At 47.0% G+C, this 19,630-nt stretch overlaps 1 protein-coding gene across 1 annotated transcript in view; it reads right to left on the bottom strand.

The window, feature by feature from the left end:
• LOC147697138 (cohesin subunit SA-2-like) overlaps positions 1–19,630 on the bottom strand; it is a 741,253-nt gene that overhangs the window by 239,592 nt on the left and 482,031 nt on the right. The window contains exon 22 of the mRNA XM_086934206.1: positions 15,578–15,661. Coding sequence (XP_086790332.1) covers positions 15,578–15,661 — 84 coding nt within the window. The remainder of the gene's footprint in view (positions 1–15,577; positions 15,662–19,630) is intronic.

The raw sequence follows: 19,630 nt of genomic DNA, 5'->3' as shown, positions 1-19,630 counted from the left end.
CTTTGTCCTTATGTTTTCCCCCTTTCACTCTTTTTCAGCAGCCTCCTTTCCTCATTGTTTAACCTCTATTTTCCCCTTCCATTCTCACTCCTTTACACCCGCCCTTATTCACATACTTTCTCTCACAATCTTTTCTGCTTCTGTCCCTCCTGGATTCCAACATTTGCTTTGTACTTTTCTTTACACCCCTTCTTTCCCTCTTCGACCCTTACCCCTCCCCTATTCCTCTTGCCCGATTCCCTTATTTACACAGCCACCCCACTCTCCATGATAGGACAGCCTCCGCCCCTCTCGGCCCTATCCCTTTTCTCTAACCCTTCCTCCCTCTCTCCTTCTATTTCCCAGTCCCTTGCTAATTTATCACTAAACTTCCCCCGCTAGCCTCCTCTTCTGTCTCCCTCCCTCTCACAGAGTCATTCTTTCCTCACTTCTTTACTAATTCTTTCCCTGTATCTCCACCCTACCCTTCCCTCTCTCACGTCCTCAGTCCTTCCCTTCTTGCCTCCTTCTCTCTTTCTTACTCTCGTTTTCTCACACTTCTGTCTGCAGTCATCATGTCCCCCTGCCAAGGAAGACTCCCCTTGTCTCCTTTACGCTCTCCTTTCATTCCCTCTTCATTCCATTGCTCTCCCCTTACATTCTTTTCATCATTTTCTTTTCCCCCAATCAGCCCCTCCTGCTTTACTTTTCATTTTCTCCCCTGCCCTTCATTTCTCAACTTCTTACATCACCAACCTTCCACTCACCACTGTCCCAAACCCATTTCTAATTCCGATCTCCATTTCACGCTCCCCATGCCATTATGTTCGACCCTCTTCAATTATCTCACTCCCCCATCATCTTCCTTGTTGCTGCTGGTGCTTTCTTTCCCTCTTCCATGACTTACCATCTCTTGTGCCCCCTCTCTTGCTTCTGCTCGCAGCCTCTCCCTGAAGGCCGCCTATTTCTTTACTTTCTTTTTTATTTAGAGCCCTCTTTGGTGCATCCCATCTTGCCAGTCACCAGTCTTCTGTATTCCTCTATTGATTATTTTATCCCCCAAAGAGCGTGTGCCTTTGCAGACGGCACCGTTTTAAAGATCGTGTATTTCTGCAGCAGCATGTGTTAATAAAAAGTCGGGTGGCTGGTACTTACTTCAAGTCAGTTTGCCACCCGCTTTCTTGGTCCAGGGCTGTCCTCAGTCTCGACTGTCCTGGCGGCCGCTGCTGGAACCGCCGGTCACCGACTCCATGATGTGAGCTCAGCTCGCCTTGGTAACGGATGGGTGAGACAGCACAGGACGGCGGCCTTGCAGCTGTGGGCAGGAGGCAGGTGCTTCAAGCTCCATAATAGAGGTGGCGCCCGCAGAGCCAGGCCGAGCCGCTTCCTGCTCCAAAAACCAACTTCCCCGCCTTTGGAAGCAGGACGTGACGTGATGTGACGTCCCCCCACCGTGCAAGACTAACGGATGTGTCATCATTGCAGGGCCTTAACGTCAGGATTTTATTTTTATTTAATGCATTTCTAAAAAAGCGCAGACTTTACCCGAAGGTGTCAGAGCAGCATTGTACAATAAAAAGGCCATCGCAACAGGGCACACCAGTGACGCGCTGCCGCCGCCGCCGCCCCCAAAAGAGTGCCGCCTGGGGCGGTCCGCCCCCCTCGCCCCCCTCTAGCTACGCGGCTGGCCCCAAGGTACTATCCACATCTGAGATCTCAGTCCCAGAATGTCTCTTGTCGTCCTCAGACGCCGAACCCTCTTCCAACACCTCTCTCCACGACCCCGTGATGGCCGCCGTCGCCTCTAGGGCCCCCTGTTTGTCCGCCGCCAATTGCGCAAGCAGCAGGGCCTGCTGAGTCTTATGTCGTTTTCTGAGACGCTGTGACTGGCGTACCCTCGCCGGCTTAGGTCGGTCACTCTCAGCTTTGTGTCTGCGATCAGTACCCGCTCTGTATGTCTCCAACCAGGTCCAGGCCTCATCCGGCGTCATAAAAAACTGCGTCGCGCCATCCAGGATAATCCGTAGTTCAGCCGGGAACAGTAATGAATATTGAATCCCCTCAGTTCTGCAAGGAAAGAAGCCCTAGCTCTTTGTATTTCCTGGGTATAATCCGGGAAGATGGTCACCAAACTGTTCTCCACTTTGAAGGGACCCAGCGTCCGAGCATTCTGAATCAGCAGATCCCTATCTTTGTAATGGAGGAGACGAGCCACCACCGGCCTGGGAGGGCGCCCCAATGACGGTGGCTTAGCCGGGACTCTATGCGCCCTTTCCAACGTGAAAAAGGGGGATAAACCCTCCGGGGCCACTTGCGTCTTAAACCAGTTCTCCAAGTATGCAATCATGTCCGCCCCTTCAATTTTTTCTGGCAAGCCGACCACACGCACATTGTTGCGCCTGTTTCTACTTTCGGCATCCTCCGCCCGTTTCTCCAGCGCTGATAGCCGTTGCAGTGCCCCCTCCAACTTCCGTTCCACAGTCACCACCGCCGGTTTCAGTTCCTGCACCGTCATTTCAGTGTCCTTCCCCCGGTCTACCAGCCTCGAATGATCAGCCTTCAGGAGGCCCAGCCCCGTTGCAACCTGCGCTATGTCGTTATGGAGAGATTCTTTGGTCTCTGTAATGGCATCCAGGATCTGGTCCAGTCGTTTGCCCAATCTTACCTCTGCCTCTGAGCCCCCCATCACCTCCTCACCCGTCGGCGTGGTATTCAGCGGCACCTCGCCACCTTCTGCTGATCCCGGCTTCATCGCGCAGGCCGCACCACACACTATCCCATGTAACAACGCCCTCCGGCGTGTTTCACCGAGCGTGATGCCCGCAGGGCTTCACCAGTTCTCGGGTGTCTGTGCCAACAGCTAAGTAGTAGATCATCCGCAGTCACCTCCCCTTCGTTTAGTACGGTCCAGGCAGCCCCTGCGGCTCCACCACGGTCATAGGCCCCCGAGAGCCAGGCAGACACATGGGCCCCCAGGTCGTTGGCAGGCGTCTGGAGCTCACTCGGTTCACAGTCCACCAGACCGCCACTGAGTCCCGAACACTCGCACTGCCCCGTTGTCAGATCAGCCCCTCACCGTCTCGGCCGACGGCCGGAGCGCCAGGAATAGGCCCCCCCATCCTAGCCAGTCCGGGACTCGCACTTGTGGGCCCCCAGCAAGCCCCTTCCACAACCAGCCGGCAGCCCCCTGCCTGAGATCCTCCTGTCGGGGCCGGGCACCTCACTGGTATTGCCTCACTCTCCGTTGCCTCGCAGTCCTTTTCCGCGATCTAGCGCTTTCAGCTCCCCAGGGGTAGGTCCTCTCGCGTCTGAATGCGCCCGGCGCTCTGCTTCACGCCCCAACAACCCTGAGGCCTGCTCCGACAGGGGGCCGTACATCAATCGTCCATGCACGCTGCGTTGTGGGGGAGGCAAGGGCTGCCGTACCTGCTCGCGGGTGGGCTCCGCTGAGTCAAGGAGTGTCCTGCAGCTCTCTACACGCCGTGGGCACCTTCCTGTGGCTCTGTGCAGCGAGGTGGGCTCTCGCCGGCTCTCCGTTCCTCGGGCCTCTCCTCCGGGCCGGCCACCGACGCGGGTGGGCTCCGCTCGGTGTGCCTATCAATCCAGGGGCAGTCGTGGTCGACGCGGGTGAGCTCCGGTCGAGCTGCGCTCTCACAGGGGGCACCCAGTGTGTCCGGCGGCCCTCTCCTGCCCAGCGGGGCGCTACGTGCAGCCACAAGGGGGGGTCGCTGCGGGCCCGTGCGGCCCTCTGGTCTCTTCCGAGCGCTTGGGCTCACCTCCGGTCCATGAGCGTCACACGCAGATCATTCTTTGCTGTAGTTGCTGCCGGTACAGGAGGGCACTGGCCAGTCCGTCTTTACTGATCCCTCGCAACCGGGCCTTGCTCCGTCCCTCCACAGGACCCCGATCCTCGCCCAGGGGTTGTCACTGCTCCCCGGGGGTCCGCTTGGGATCCGCCATCTTAGGGCTTAAATCTGGCCTCGCTCATCACTGGCCGACAGCGGTCGCCCTCCCCGGCGGCTCCCCGGGGGGTGCAGGTCCCGGCGCCCGGCAGCCGCTGTCTCTTTTCGGCCTCGCTGTTGCCGTCTGTTCCGCCGGTCCCCAGGATAAGTCCGCTCCCCACAGGGCCATCAGGGAGGGACAGCCGCCATCTTGGGAGCTCCGTCACGGGCCACCCGGCCCCAGCGCCAATAAAGAAAACTCCGGCGTCGAGACTCCGCCAGCCAGGATGTCGGGTCCCAACTGTGCCGCTGGTGTTCCGACACCGTCTCCACGGTCCCAGGCCACCGCAGACCCCGATTTTCAGGATTAATCGGGGGATCGAGCGCGGAGCTACCGGCTCACGCCGCCTGCTCCATCGGCGCTCAAGCCACGCCCCCAGGTGCATTCTTCAAACCAAAAGGCATTACAATTTATTGATAATGTCCACTGGGGGTTGCAAATGCTGTTTTTGATTTGGCATCGTCAGAGAATCTGGCTGATTTGCTAGCAGTCAGGCCAAATGTGCTGAGATACTTACCAGAGGCCGGAGTAATCAGTTTATCTGCCCTGGAAATTGGATGGGCATCAGTCCTAGTGACTGCATTGAGGCCTCTATAGTCTACACAAAATTTCATCTCTCTCTTACCATCCAAGATGTGAGGTTTTGGCACAAGGACTACAAGACTAAAGGGCTATACGAAGGCTCAATGACCCCCAACTCCAGCACCTTTTCCCTCCCAGATCAGCGTCCTAACTGCATCCTCTGCACCGTGGGCCTTCATCTTCGGTGAGCTGCACCAGGTCCTCTTGCAACTCCTGTGCCTTTGGTCTGTGGATCCTCTTAAAGTTCCTTAACAGTTTCAGTAGGCTTACCTGCTCTGACTCTCCTGCTGTTTGTGAGTCCCTTGGACCTTGCTGGTCCCAACGTTGCTCCTTTTTTGTCTTCCATGCCAGTTGAGGGTACCAAGGCTTGCTGGTGCTGCAGCAAGACACATTCACCTAGTCACCGATATCCGACATGGGACAGCCCCTGCTCCGCTCCTGGTCTTTCTCAGCATTGAATACTGACACTGAATGAATGAATACTTTATTGTATGATTACCTAAAATCATTTACAAAAGCAAAGCATATTACGATCATGGTAAAAAACAATAGAATGATAAAAAATAAACGTTTTAAGAAAAACATTTGAAGTGCAAAGAGATTTAAAAGAAAAAGAGAAAGTTAAAAAACATGTACATATGCATCGGGTTGGACAGTCAGTGCCCTAATTTCAGATCATCTTAGCTTATCAAGCTTGGTACGGAATCACCGGTGGCCATGAAATACTTTGTTTATTTGTCTGTTCAATTAAGGTGGCAATGTTCATGACCATAGGAATTAGTGAAGCACAACTACTGGTACTATAGATGCTCATCGATGTACAGATTGTAGTTAAGCTGTTATTTTTCTGGATTTTTCGTTTGACATAAGATCTGTCCAGCAGTGACAAAGAACTTCCCGGCACGTGCCAACTCCATTGGCACTGTTGTGGTATAAATGTGCATTAAGGCCACCTTGCATGTTCTTACTTTATTAAGATTGAATATTGCCCTTAAGTATTTGCGCCTCAGGCTTACCAACGCTGGGCAACAACAGATGATATGCTCTGCTGATTCAGTGTGGTATCAACACAGTCGACATCCTCTATTTCCAGTTGATATGGTTGATCAGTGAGCCCTATAGTCCTTTATTGGTAGGGTTAGCAGCATTGCCTGGTCTTCACAGCTGCAGTGACAAGGTCACTGTCGACTCTACAGAACATTCCAACATCAGTGGGCATTGTGCTTCCGTGGTTTCTGGTCACCTCCGACTGGCGTAAGCTCTGTCCCCTCTGCTTGCAAGTTCTTTACTTCCAGAATCCACCCTTGGAACTCACTGATGCCACCAATGTAGGAGGCTGGCTTAGTATATGGTGAATACTTATTCAAGTGGTGCACCTTGCACTAATCCAGGCAACCGTTATGGTGGTTTTAGTGGTCTTTGATAACCTTAGAAAGCTCTCAAAGTGGTATCTGCGGAGAGCAGCCTTCAGGCTTATCTTGAAGGAGTGTTAAGCAGCTTATTTTACCAGTTTAAATCCCAACCGCTGCACACCAATTCAGTAGGCTGGCTCAGTATATGGTGCACTATATATATGGTACTTTCGTACGGACATATCAACACGACGCGCTTTCAGGATTTTCCTCCCATTGTGTAGCAAGGAACTGTTGTACAACTTCACTCTATTTCCTTTTCATTTAAAAAAGATTCAACTTCTTGCTGTCGGGCGATGAACAAGCTCCAGGCATAAACCAGCGTCCTCAGAAGTGTAGACAGTGTCCCTCTCTGTTTCAAACGACACCACACACCCAGCGAGTATATATACACACAGGTTTGAGTGGTCGCCAAAAAAGAGAGACACCAAAACCCATAGGTCTCCGAATTGAAGACAGGGCACTCAGGAGTGCAACGTGGAATGGACGCAGTACCCTGCAGAGGAGAGAAGAAAACAGAACACACAACAGGGACCTTATCAGACTCAGGATGGTAACAAGTAGGAGAATTTCGATATATCTCTGTACAGAGTGTGCTGTAATGTTCTTACCTGCCCAAATATTGTATCAAACCCAAAAGGAATCCATGGAATAATAACATAATATACGAACCAAAAGAAGGGTAGATACTTTGGTCTCTCCAGACAAATGAAATAGTTCCAATTGAGAGTTTTTGTTAAATAGTCTTGAATCACTTCCCAAATATAAGTGTTCAAAAATAGAATTGAAGGTAAGCGATATTCCTCGCTGTGCAGGCAAAAAACGAAGTACACCAGAGAAAGTCTGCCCACTGACGTAAGCTTCTCCACAAGGGTTAAGTAAACCGGCTATTCTCACCCGGCTTACACTTGAACAGAAATAAACAAGCAAGGAAATAAACGCGTCGGCACTTGTCTTTTCACTTCAAACAAATGCCGAGAGTTAGCTGCAGTCATCCACAGCGTTCGGGTCCGATGGAGCAGGGGAGCAGGGGAGCGGCTCACGGGACAGGGTAACGCTTCCTAGCGCCACACCTGTGAGTCGTTTAGGCGGCGGAGGAAGCAGTTTCAAATCCGGCGCTTGCAGCGGCAACAGGATTCAGACGCAAATGCCGTAGAGAGTGAATGTCCTCAAAGTTCACCGCAAGAGCCCACGCGGCCTCGCGTAGCTCTCGCACAGGGAAGGAAGAACAAAAACACAATTCCAAGGGAACGAAGGAAAGTACCAATGACACACGGGTCGGGACACAGGCAGGAATCCAAACGAGAAAACCAAGCACCACCAGGAAGAGGGAGGAGGCATATGAACCTCCTAGTCTGCATCTGATTGGTGCAGAAAGGAGCATGGTCTCCCTAGAACGCCCCAAGGCATCATGGGACTTGGAGTCCCGGGTAGGCTGAAAGCACATCACAGCAGACTCCGAACAGGCATTAAAGGTATAGGACCTCCTTAAGCGCTCCGGGTTCTAACACTTACTGTGCTGCCTCTGCACGAACAATGGCTTCCCCGTAACCCAGAAAGGCGACTTGTGTTTTACTCAAGGCCAGAGTCCTCGCAGATGGGGAGCTTCGGGGTCTTACGTCACAATAGCCAGCCCCCTCAGTTTTGAGACTACATCACAGCCGCTCAAGTCTGTACCTTCCCATTTGCTTGGAAGCCCTCGGTTTCATCTCGTAGTCTTTATCGGCTGTTGCTTTGAACACGTCACAGAGGTCCGTTCTTTCTGGCTTCCTATTGGTTAAGACGCACCATGCTTTTTCACTGATTGCTTGGAAAATGTAAAGAGGCCGCGCCTGTTATTGTGAAACCCCAGTGACAGGTACACTTTCCTCATGATCTCCTGCTTGTCATTCTGCATGTAACGTCAGTGACAGGCACACTTTTGTTGTACTTCTGCTGCGATCTCTTGATTGTTCTTTAAACTTCAGTGACAAGCGCACTTTTCTCATGATCACTCAATTGCAGTGTGCATTTAAACCTCAGTGACAAGCACACTTTCCTCACTATCAATTGCTTGGGTACACTTTTCTCATACTTTTGATGCGACCCCATGCTTGTCGCCTGCAGGTAACCTCAGTGACAGGCACACTTTTGTCGTATTTCTGTTGCGATCACTTGCTTGTTATTTAAACTTCAGTGACAAGCACACTTTTCTCATGATCACTTGCTTGTCATGTGCAGTTAACCCTCAGTGACAGGAACACTTTCCGCACTAGCTCTTGCTTGAAATCTGCCTATTACCTTAGTGACAGGCACACTCTTGTCATAATTCAGCTTGTCCCTGGCTGCTGGTTCTGGAATCATGCAAAACATTACACCACCACCTTTCCTTTTGTTTTCTCCTGGTGAACCAACTATCAAATGGTCAAAGTAGAAAAAGGTTTTTTTTACATTACACTCGTGTTTGTGTTGTGTCGCTAGGTGCAGAGAGAAAAGCTTTGTTGCTGCTGCATTGTTTAGGGCCGAAGGCCAGGAGATCTTTGAACATTTGCCTGAGGTTGTGCGAAGTGAACCAGAGGATTTGAATGACTTTGAAGAGCGTTTGTGCAAGCTAGACAAACATTACCTACCAAAGGTGAGCACGATTTTGAAACGTTACCATTTCTGTACGAGAGTTCAGAAACCGCAGGAGTCGGTGTAATCCTTTGCCACAGATCTACGTCAATTTGGGGCGTCTTGCAAGTTTGCAGGTGCCCTTGAAAGGAGAAAACATGATCAATTTATGTTTGGATGCAATACTGAGAAGGTCAAAGATGAGCTTTGGCAGAATGATGAACCAAAAGTTGACAATGTCTTGCTGGTGGTCAAACGCATCAAGCACTCCCTATCATGGGTGGAACTCATAATAAAGGATGATGTCACAGTGGTCGGTGAGAAAGTGCAGCCTGTGAACACAGCACTTAACAAATGCTCCCAGGATCCCTCTGCGATGTATGCAATGAAAACTTTCAAAGGGAAGTGATTTAGATGTGGCAGCAGTTCTCATCTAGCTAACAAGACTTGTCCTGCTGTTCCTGTTAGGTATCACAGTTGCAGGAAAATCCCACACTTTGCTAAATACTGCAAAATGCAACAAAAAACTAAGCGGGTGAAGGATCTGGAGGATGAATTAAGTGTTTGTGATTATGATGATCTGCTTTGCAGGGAGGTAGTATGGCAGAATTTCCAAAAGTCTCTACTCGCTGACTTTTGGGATTGCGGCGTGACCCAAGTCACTGATTTACATACTGTTATTCCCTAGAGCTCCTGATCAGCATACTGTCCACTTATAGTGAGCGGTAGCCTTTGATGCTATGCATCAGACACGTTCCTAATTCCCCCGGGCCTGCGTGGAGTGCTCACCTACGTTGTTTTGTAGTTCGCAGCTACGACCCTAGACATTCTCCCATAGTTTTCCATTATTAAATAGTGGCATTGTCTGCAGCTTCACGACGAAGGAGCAGCAATTTTTTTATTGAAGGCATTCAGTCCATTTTGAAATGCTATGGTGCTTTTTACGCATTGTCCTGAAGAGGACTGAAAGTGAAAGGTGAAAGTGAAAGGCCGAAATGCGTCGACCACCTATATCCAGGATTTTCACCATAAGAGTAATTTAAAGAAAGTTCTAACTGTATTGTGGACCATTGCTTGAACTACCTGTGCACATTACATTTGCAGGTCTGTTGTATTAAGGTGTTCTTATCTGGTGACGGTACTTTTTTGTCAGTCATTGCATGTATAATGTTCCCCTAGCAAAAGATCAATCGATGTTTTTGAATATGGATAAATATACAGTTTCTAAAATATTGTTTTGATTACTTAACACAACTTGTGTGCATGGGATTGTTTGTCAAAATGTTGGTGTTGAAACCCTAAAACAGTAAAACATTTTTTGTATAACTCTTAGTCAGTTATTTTCTTGACTGCACTACAGCGATGCATTGACAACAAATATTCTTGATAGACAATTTTCTAAATTAATCTATGTAATCCATAGTTTGATTTATTCGACGCATAGATAATTAATAATAAGTTATCTGTATTAAATCTTAAGTGAATCTATCCTGCTAGAGTTCTTTGCCCTTTTTCTTGATTAATCCTGGCTGTGTTTGAAGGTTTGTGCAAAACTAACAATCAGGCTCTGTCAGAACTTGCAAATATCACCTACTATTAAGACTGGGCCTCCGGGCTCTGTGCTCACTAGCCAGCCCTCTCCTCCCTCTATGAACATAAGGCAGAAGACCAGAGAAGGGACTTGCTAAGAGAAAGTTGGGTCTTGGCTGAAATACTGACAATTCCTTAACAAAATCAGCCTAAACTAGTGGAGAACTATGATGAAAGATAAAGGCCCAAACCTACACATACAAACAAGGATTAACAAATGTACAGCTCCTCCTCTAGGGGTTACTGGCCCTATCCACAAAGGCCTTGCAGAACAACGACTGCCTGAGTCCCCAGATACTGGTACCATCCCCGAGGCAAGCTGGGCCTCTTGAAGTACACTGGAGACTAAAATCAGAGAGGAGGGCACAGATGTGACTCTCCTCCTTTAGCACCTTCGAAATGTCACAAATAAACTTTTGGAGGTGGAGAAGTTGGTCTCCACCTTGGCTGATGAAGCAGCAGATCTTAAAACTAATTTGTATCGGTTTCTCCCCGCGGTCAAAACCCGTGAACACAGAGTTGATGATGTAGAGAACAGATAGAGATTTAATAATCTCAGATTCATGGGATTCCCAGAAACGCCCGAGTAGCCCGCTCCTGAGAAATTTCTAGAAAACTGGATCAGCTCCTGGATTCCAGAACTGAGGCTCTCATCATGATACGTGATTGAGAGTTCCATAAGTCATTGGTCACAGAAACCACAACCAGGTGCTCCACCCTGCCCTACAATTGCTTGGACACTAAATTTCAGAGACACAGTCCTTTAAGAAGCACGAACAATTGACAACCTGGCCTTTTAATCTACCCAAATCATGATATTTCCGGATTGCACCAAATTTTTCCTGAAAAAAAGAAATTCTCTCTTGCCATTAAACAAAAACTCAGTGCCACAAACCTACAACATATGCTGATCTTTCTCACTAAACTTAAAGTGATCTATAACTTCCACTACCACTTCTTTGAGACTATAGAAGGGGCATGGGATTGGCCGACCGAAAGTAAAGAGCTTGGACGCTTAATCCCAGAACCATGTTCCACCTGACCAATGGGACCAACCGCCTCCGATCATCGGACAGCACAAACCAAGAAGTAGAACAAGATCTCACAGGGGCGGTGGACATCCCAGGGTCTCACCGGACTCTTTGGGGACCGGCTGAAGCTGCCCTGGCACTGACGCTAGATGGTGGCTCTAAGCCATTGTAGGCTCTTCTAGACTGACCCAATCCCGAATGAGAAGCAAAGATGATGAAGGTCCACTATGACTTTGAAACTTTGATGCTTCTGGGGTGGAAAGAGGAGGAGGAGGAGTTGGAGCCTTCACAGACCAGGCAGCTCAAGTTTACCATCTGAAAAAATCCCACTGTGGGTACCATTGATGTATTAGTAATGCACTACTCAGCTAAAGGATTCTATATAGGAGGTTCATTACAATAGGGCTTTTGTTAGGCAACAGACATTTCTGGGGTTGAAGTATGGGATTGGAGATTGTTTGGGGGTGGAGAAGTTATGCGTGTTTGTTAATGTTGCAACATTGTGGTCGTGTTTGTTACCCCAAGCACCTACAAATGTAATTTCTAGATTCAACTGCAGTCACAGTGGCCCACTGAGTTGCTATGCTTAATAACCAGAATGCATGGTATTTCCAGGAAAAAGACTTCCCAACTCCTAAATCACCCACAACTCAGTTCTTGGTCATGTCCTGGAACACCAACGGCCTAAATAACTGTGAATCACTGACAGAATATCGACTACAGAAATATCAACTTCAAAAATATCGAAGGGGAAATATCGATGTCCACAATATCGAAGTACTATCTACATTATGGTAAGTATAAAAATATTGAGAAAAAAATATCGTTGTCAAAAATATCGTTGTTAAAAATATAGTTTTTTTTAATATTAAAAAAATAATGTAAAATAATGTAAATAATCCATATAATTAAAATAAACATAGTTAAAAATATTTTAAAATGTTTAAAATTAAAACTAATACAAATAATGTTAAAATAAATTAAACATATACATATAAAATATAATCTATATACTTACTTAATATTTATAAATAATTACTGTAATAACATAAATTGTTATTTTTTTATAAATTATAAATACATAGATACATATACAACAATAATATAAATAAAAATATAAATAATATACATCACAAATAAAAAATTGCTTTTTTAAAATAAATTATACACTACATTAACTAAAACAGTTAAAATTGGATAGCGGAGGGGTAAAAATTACTATTCCAACTCCAGAGAGTGCAACAGTAGGGAAAGTGTTGGATAGCAAGGGGGAAAAACTACTATTCCAACTCCAGAGAGTGCAACAGAAGGGAAAGTGTTGGATAGCTTAGGGGTAAAATTACTATTCCCACTCCAAAGAGTGCAACAGTAGGGAAAGTGTTGGATAGCGTAGGGGTAAAAATTACCTTTCCAACTCCAGAGAGTGCAACAGTAGGGAAAGTGTTGGATAGTGCAGGGGTCAAAATTACTATTCAAACTCCAGAGAGTGTAACTGAAGGGAAAGTGTTGGATAGCAGAGAGTTGCATTTAACATGCTTATCATTTTTATTTTATTATTAAATAACCAATTAATAATTAGTTAACAATACAATATTCATAAATCCCAATACATTAAAATTAAAAATTACTTCATTAAAATTAAATTACTTACCACACTATTCCCCTAAAAACCCACAACACTTTCCTAAAATAAATTAACACAATTATTATAATAATCACTTAATCAATTAATAAAAAATAATTACCAATTAATAATTAATTAACAATAAATTAATTATCAATACCAATAAATAACATGTATTAATTACTTTATTATAATTAAATTACTTCCCACCCTATTCCCCTAGTAACTCACAAACCACTCCTTAAACAAACACAATTATTATTATTATAAATTAATTAACTAATGAAAATTAATTTCCAATTAATATTTAATTAACAATAAATTAATCATTTATACAAAAAAATGACTTTATTATAATTTCCTTCCCACCCTATTCCTCTAAAAAGCCACAATCCGCTCCCACAAAAAATTACATAATTAATCAAATTATCAATTAATCAATTATTAAAAAATTAACTTCCAATTAATGATTAATTATCAATAAATTAATTATCAATACTAATAAATAAAAATGAATAATTACTGTATTCAAATGAATTACTTCCCACCCTATTCCCCTATAAGCCCACACCCCGTTCCTAAAATAAATTAACACAATTAATATAATTATCAATTAATTACCAATTAATATGTAATTAACAATAAACTAATTATCAATACCACAAAATAAAAATTAATTATTGCTTTATTATAATTAAATTACTTCCCACCCTATTCCCCTAGTAACCCACAACCCGCTACAGAACTAGAGCACTAAATTTAATTAAAAAATATTTAATCATTTCTAAAAACTATTATTCAATTTACTATAATGAAATTACTTCTCACCCTATTCCCCTATAAACCCACAACCCGCTTCGGTATTAAAACGCAAAAATATATTTTTTTAAAAATCAGTAACTTCTTAAAATGTAATACATATATTGAAAAACAAAATACAATTCTTAACAAACAATATAGAACACATACCTATAAAATGCATACTAAAATACATAACACTAAACTAAACATCGATATTTTTTACAATAATATTTTTGCAAACGATATTACTGACTTTGATATTAACAAAAACGATATTTCTTACCTTCAGGTCGATATTCTGGTCACCGATATTCTTGATGTCGATATTCTGTCCCTTCGATATTTCCAACTCGATATGTTTGCAGGTCGAAATAAAAAACTTGATATTTAGACTGCACCACAACTTTCTCTAACGGGCTACTGTCCTCTGTTATGCAAAAAGAGCTGCACCTAATGTATTTATGCTACATAAGAAATATTTGTTAGGTGTCAAGTGTTCCGATCAGGCACGCTTCAATTATGACAGAGTGCCTCATATTTGGTTTACTAAAGGTTCCAGAGGCGGTGCAATACCTCTTCAAAAAAGCTTCCCCTTGGTGGTCTCTAATACTACTTCTGATTCCCAAGGAATATAGAAATTGAGGGTTCTCTTGAAGGGAAGCAGTATCACTTTTTGAGCATTTATGTATTACCTCAACACCCCAGACCATATTTGGAGCAGTTGAAACTGTGATGTTGAACTTCCCACAAGGCATTACCATTATAAGAGGCAATTTTAATGCTTTACCAAAACCAAACATGAATTCTACTTTAGCTTCTACTGATGGGAAGGGCTAGATTACTGAGAAATTGGATAACCTAGCCAGGGTCTTGAGTATTATTACAAATTCTGAGAGATCCTGTCTCCCTGGCTGCTAGATCTGTACTGTGAGACCAACGCAAACGGTGCTTCCAACCGAACTACATTCAGCCACTGTTGTGGCCACAAGGCTAGACAACCCCACTCGCCCGATCCATCTCTCTGATGAACATGGAGAAAAAAATCTTTGTGAAAGTTCTGGCAAACAGACTCATGTGCATTCTAACATCACTGATCTACCAAGACCAATGTGGCTTTATGCCCAACCACAGTACCTGCTATTGTATGCACCCTGTGTATGTGGCAATGGCCAGCCTCCAATATATTCAAGATCCTTGTACCCTTCTACTCATTGATTTTAAAAAGGCATTTGATTCTGTTGACTGTTCATTCTTTTAGAAGACCCTTGTGCATATGGGGAATGGGGCTCGATTTAGGAAATGTGTGAATCAAAAGGGTTGTCTTAAACCCATTCCCGATTTGTATGTGAGCCAGGCAAGGTTGCCCATTGTCCTTACTTCTTTCTGCTCTCGCAACAGAACCTCTAGCTCAGTTGGTCCATTGCGATGCTCAGATATGGGGCCGGCACTAGAAGGAGAGTCAGAGGAGAGGATTGTCTATATGCAGATGATGTGTTGCTTTTCCTGACCTATCCCCAACTGTCAGGGCCTCACCATATACAACCTGTCAACTGATATGAAGAGGCCTCGGGGCTCAAAGGTAGTTGGACTTAGTCCTTGCTGGCTCTACTCAAAGGCGATAATGAGACCATAAACTGTCAGAGTTCACGCCTAACAGGACAACTAAATGGTCGAGACATGTTGCCCATTTGTAAGGCTTTAAGAGATGGGAAATATTGGCCATTACAAACTTGAGAGACGTCTGTAAGGGGTTGGATATATATTCATTTCAGGAACTTCAAACATACTTTGACCTCAACAATTTCCAATTTTATAAATATTCACAACTTCATCATGGTCACAGATCTAAGGTTTCTTTTCTATAAATGTGTTAACAATGATAGAAAATGCTGCCCTTTGTTATTAGTACTAAGAAGATCAGAGCAACTAGCTCATATAATGTTAAACTAATTAGTTCAACAAACCTTAGAAGAAAAAGGTCCTTCAATGACTGGTGTCAGCTGCCAGAGGAGAGAGTAATAAGTGCACTGCAGAGCTGGTAAGATGATCTGTGAAGAAAAAAATACATTTTAGTGTGCATATGACAGACGAGTGCCTACATTTCATTAACCAGCCTACAGGCCAGACCATACAGCTTGGGATCAGTCTTTTGCTGAATGGCATTCATAAACATATAACTTGCATCAAAGCATTCGCAAATGTGTCTAATGTTCAAAGAACCTTTAACCATTACGCCAGTCTGAACATACATGCTTCTTCACAGGAACCACCTGGTTCCAGAACAATAAAAAAAGATAATCCGATCATGAAAACAAACCTACTAAAATGGATAAGCCTCTACCACAGAAAATTGAATGAAACAAGGTAACTGAAAGTCAATATATCTTCAAAGTTAAAAAAAATCCATGTCCTGCATTAACCCAAGTTATGTGCTCTGCTACTCAATTTGCTTCAACTTCAAATTTCTTTCAGAGACACACTCAACATTCAACACACTTAAATTCATTTGAGGTTGAGATGTCAGTGTAGTTCAAGTCAGTGGGATCACCCAATTTCCATGACACTCACTGTAAACTGACTAGCCCTTTTGTGGGTGGAAAATTATACTAGGAAAGATCTTTCTGCCATCATCCTATTAGTGTCAAACAGCCAAAGAGCATCTCTGCCACAGGAGTGTAAAAGTGTCCAGCTTCCACCCATCTACCAAATAGAACAAAGAGAGCAGCATCTTTGCCACAGACTTTGGACCATTTACAGCCTGGAGGACAGACAGCCAGGTCATCAAAAGCCCTGCACCCCACTACCCTGGCAAAGGAGCGCTTGCCATATGTAGAGTTACCCACATGCCTGGTGGAATCTTTATAAAGATAAAGCAGCCCACAAATAAACCCCCTCTCTACACTAGTTGAGAGGAGGGCTCCTGTGAAAACTCACAATATGACAATATGAGTTACATTTGGAGGGGGGCGTGGCTTGACCGCCGACGGGATGGCGGCGTGAGCTCGGAGCTCTGCGCCTGATCCCCTTACTATCCTGAAATCAGCAAGGTGAACTTCATGAAAAAAGTCGACGGCACGAAGGAGGAGACCGGGACCGCAGCGAGGCTGTCTGGCGCAAACGAAATACCCCGTAAACTGCTGGGCGAAGAGAACAAAGACGGCGAGATCTTTGGCCGGCGGGGACGCAAAATGGCGCCCGCGAGCTGATCGGACTCCGGAGGGCGGCGACCTGTACGAGCACACAGGGCTCTGGCAAGACTCGGCAGGGGAGAGAGCGCACGCCGCATAGTGCAGGAGTGAGAGCGGTGCAGAGAGGCGAGAGAGCGGAATGACCCACCCGGAGCCGACACAGAGAGCGGGAGCGCGGAAAAGTGGCTAGCAACGAGAGGTGAGACGGGAGGAGAGGAGAGGAGGCCTGCGGGGAGCCCAAGGACTGAGCCCTGTGGTGAGCGAGGGAGACGGAGCGGCATTGCCGAACGGGAGACGGAGCCTGGGGACAGCGAACCGCTCAGCGGCAGGATAGTGGTCTAACTCGAGGACAGAAGACAGTGGGGGGTACCGGTACTGCACGGAGGCCGCTAACACTGGGCGGGGTGGATCGCCAGCTAGGAGCACATTGATGTCCCATGGCAAGGGGCAAGAGGACACGCAAACTAGGCCCCGGCATGAACCACTTGCACTGCGACTAGTGAACTGGGGGGGCTGGAGCACGGCCCGCTGTTGATCCCCACTGGGTAAAAGGACACCCGAGACCTAGGCTGGAGGGGGCATATCGGCGAGTGCTGTGTGCAGTTTAGCGACGCTGCCAAGCACCAGTGGAGTAATGTAAATGTGAGAAAGGGGCCCCAGGAAAACCGGAAGGGCAAACTAGAGGCCAGGTCAAGAAGGAGGGAGATTGGAAGCACTGGAGGCCCCAGATACGCTGACCTTGAGGAGCCTCTTGTCCCCCGGGCGGCTTCTCTGCGCAGAGAGTAGACCCACTGGTGAGGACAGGGGAGTGAGCAACTGGATGAATGAACTGCCCTATCACTGCTGAGGAATACCACGACTGCGGAAAGAGGGGATAGGGGCATCACCCTACTACAGGGAAATCCTGAGCTGGGAGCTGTAAATACAACCGCGAGGCTGGCTGGGCTGGCGCCTGAAGGGAACAGCACGCTTGGGCCTGAAGTTCACCGAGATCGGGGCCGTGCGGACGAAAGACACCTGGGAGTGCCCGAAGAGGCGTGAGCCCGGCACGCGGGCCCCCTCCCAAACACAATCGGACTTGAGCTCCCCCCGGTGGCATTGGAGGTTCATTAGAATCGCGGGAAGACCCGAATCATGGGAAAACTCAAGGGAAAAGCGGATGGCACCGCGACCGTAGAGGCGCAAGACCCTACCACATCAGGGCCCACGGACCTCCAGCAACTACAAGACCGCATACTGGAGGCCATAACGGCATCAAAAGATGCCTTGCAACAGGACATCGCACAGGTGGCATCTGGATTGGGGCTACTCCGTGCGGATCATGCCAAGCTAACGGATAGGGTCAAGCAGAATGAGGTGGCGCTGCAGGAGCTGACCCCCGCTCACTCAGTCCTAGAAGGGAAGATGGAAAATGCCCTAGCCCGGATACAAACGCTGGAGAGGAGAGCTGAGGATTCCGAAAACAGTGACAGTCGTAATAATATCCGCTTGGTCGGCCTTTCAGAAAAAATTGAAGGGGGAGACATGACCGGCTACCTGGATTCCTGGCTCAGGGCGACAGTGGCTCCGGAGGGACTGTCGCCCTTCTTCACACTTGAACGGGCACACCGGGTCCCTGCTAGGCCTCCTAAACCAGGCCAACCACATAGGCCGGTTATAGCAAGGCTGCTCCACTACAAAGACAGAGACTTGCTGCTACAAAAAGCCCGCGTAGCGGGACCCTACCAAGTGGACAATAGCAAAGTGACCCTGTTCCCCGACTACACCTACGAAACACAGCGGCTCCGGGCCTCCTTCCTCTCTGTTAAACGAGCACTCAGAGATGAGGGGATACAATACTCCCTGCTCTTCCCGGCCAAATTGCGAGTCGAGTTGGATGGTACGGCTCATTTCTTCCACACACCAGAGGAGGCCTGGTCATGGATCGAAACCTACAAAGCGGGAACCGACAGCACACGGCGTCAGGAAGAGGAGATACAGAGATCGACGCAGGTGCGAAAATCACAGAGACTCTGCAGGAAACGGCGGGGCACCCAGACACCGTCAGCGTCGCAAACAGTAGAAGAGCGGAAGGCAGCGCTGCAAGCAGTGGTTGAACACCCGGGCGCTAGTCCGCCCTTATCGAAACATGGCACAGACTCTGAGGGGAATCACACGGGCTCGGAGACGGACATATCGGAGAAGCAAGGCGCCAAGGGACCGAAAGTGACACCAAACTCGGCAGACGAAATCCTGGGTGCCTGACACGTGAGATCTTGGAACTCTATTATTATGTTGACTATTCGAGTTTGATGAGGAAGGAACAGAAGGGACTGCTGTCGCAAGCGGGACAGCCGCACACCTTTTATGGGGGGTCTCAGGGGTGAGGGTTACGGTTTAGCGCAGCTGCCTGTTGGTCTAGAGCCACCCCTATAAGCCCTTAAGGCTCCTGCAGTGACGACTGCAGGATAGACGGGAGTTAAAGTTGAATGAGGGCAGTTTGGACGGAGTCTGATGGGTTGCTAGTGGGTCCTATTCTTGGGGGGGGGTAAATGTTGGGGATGTTCCTTCGAAACGGATGCTAGAACTTATGGTTGGGAGGTTGGGAGGGAAGAGGAGGACGGGGAATTGTTGGGAAGGTCCGACCACTGAAACGAAGACAATGGCCGGTTTGGCCAGCTATGAGATGGAGTGGGACAATGGTTGAAATCGATAACTTGAGATATATGACCTGGAATGTGAGGGGGCTCCATACAATGGCGTGGAGACACAAGGTTCACTCTTATTTCATTCGCAGAGGGGTCCAGATTGCATTTCTCCAAGAGACACACTTGACAGCAACAGAGGGCT

This window comes from Lissotriton vulgaris, chromosome 8 (genome assembly GCF_964263255.1).
Source record: "Lissotriton vulgaris chromosome 8, aLisVul1.2, whole genome shotgun sequence".
In the NCBI taxonomy this organism is placed as follows: domain Eukaryota; kingdom Metazoa; phylum Chordata; class Amphibia; order Caudata; family Salamandridae; genus Lissotriton; species Lissotriton vulgaris.
Note: the sequence above shows the minus strand (reverse complement) of the source record. Positions and strands in the feature narration are given on the sequence as shown.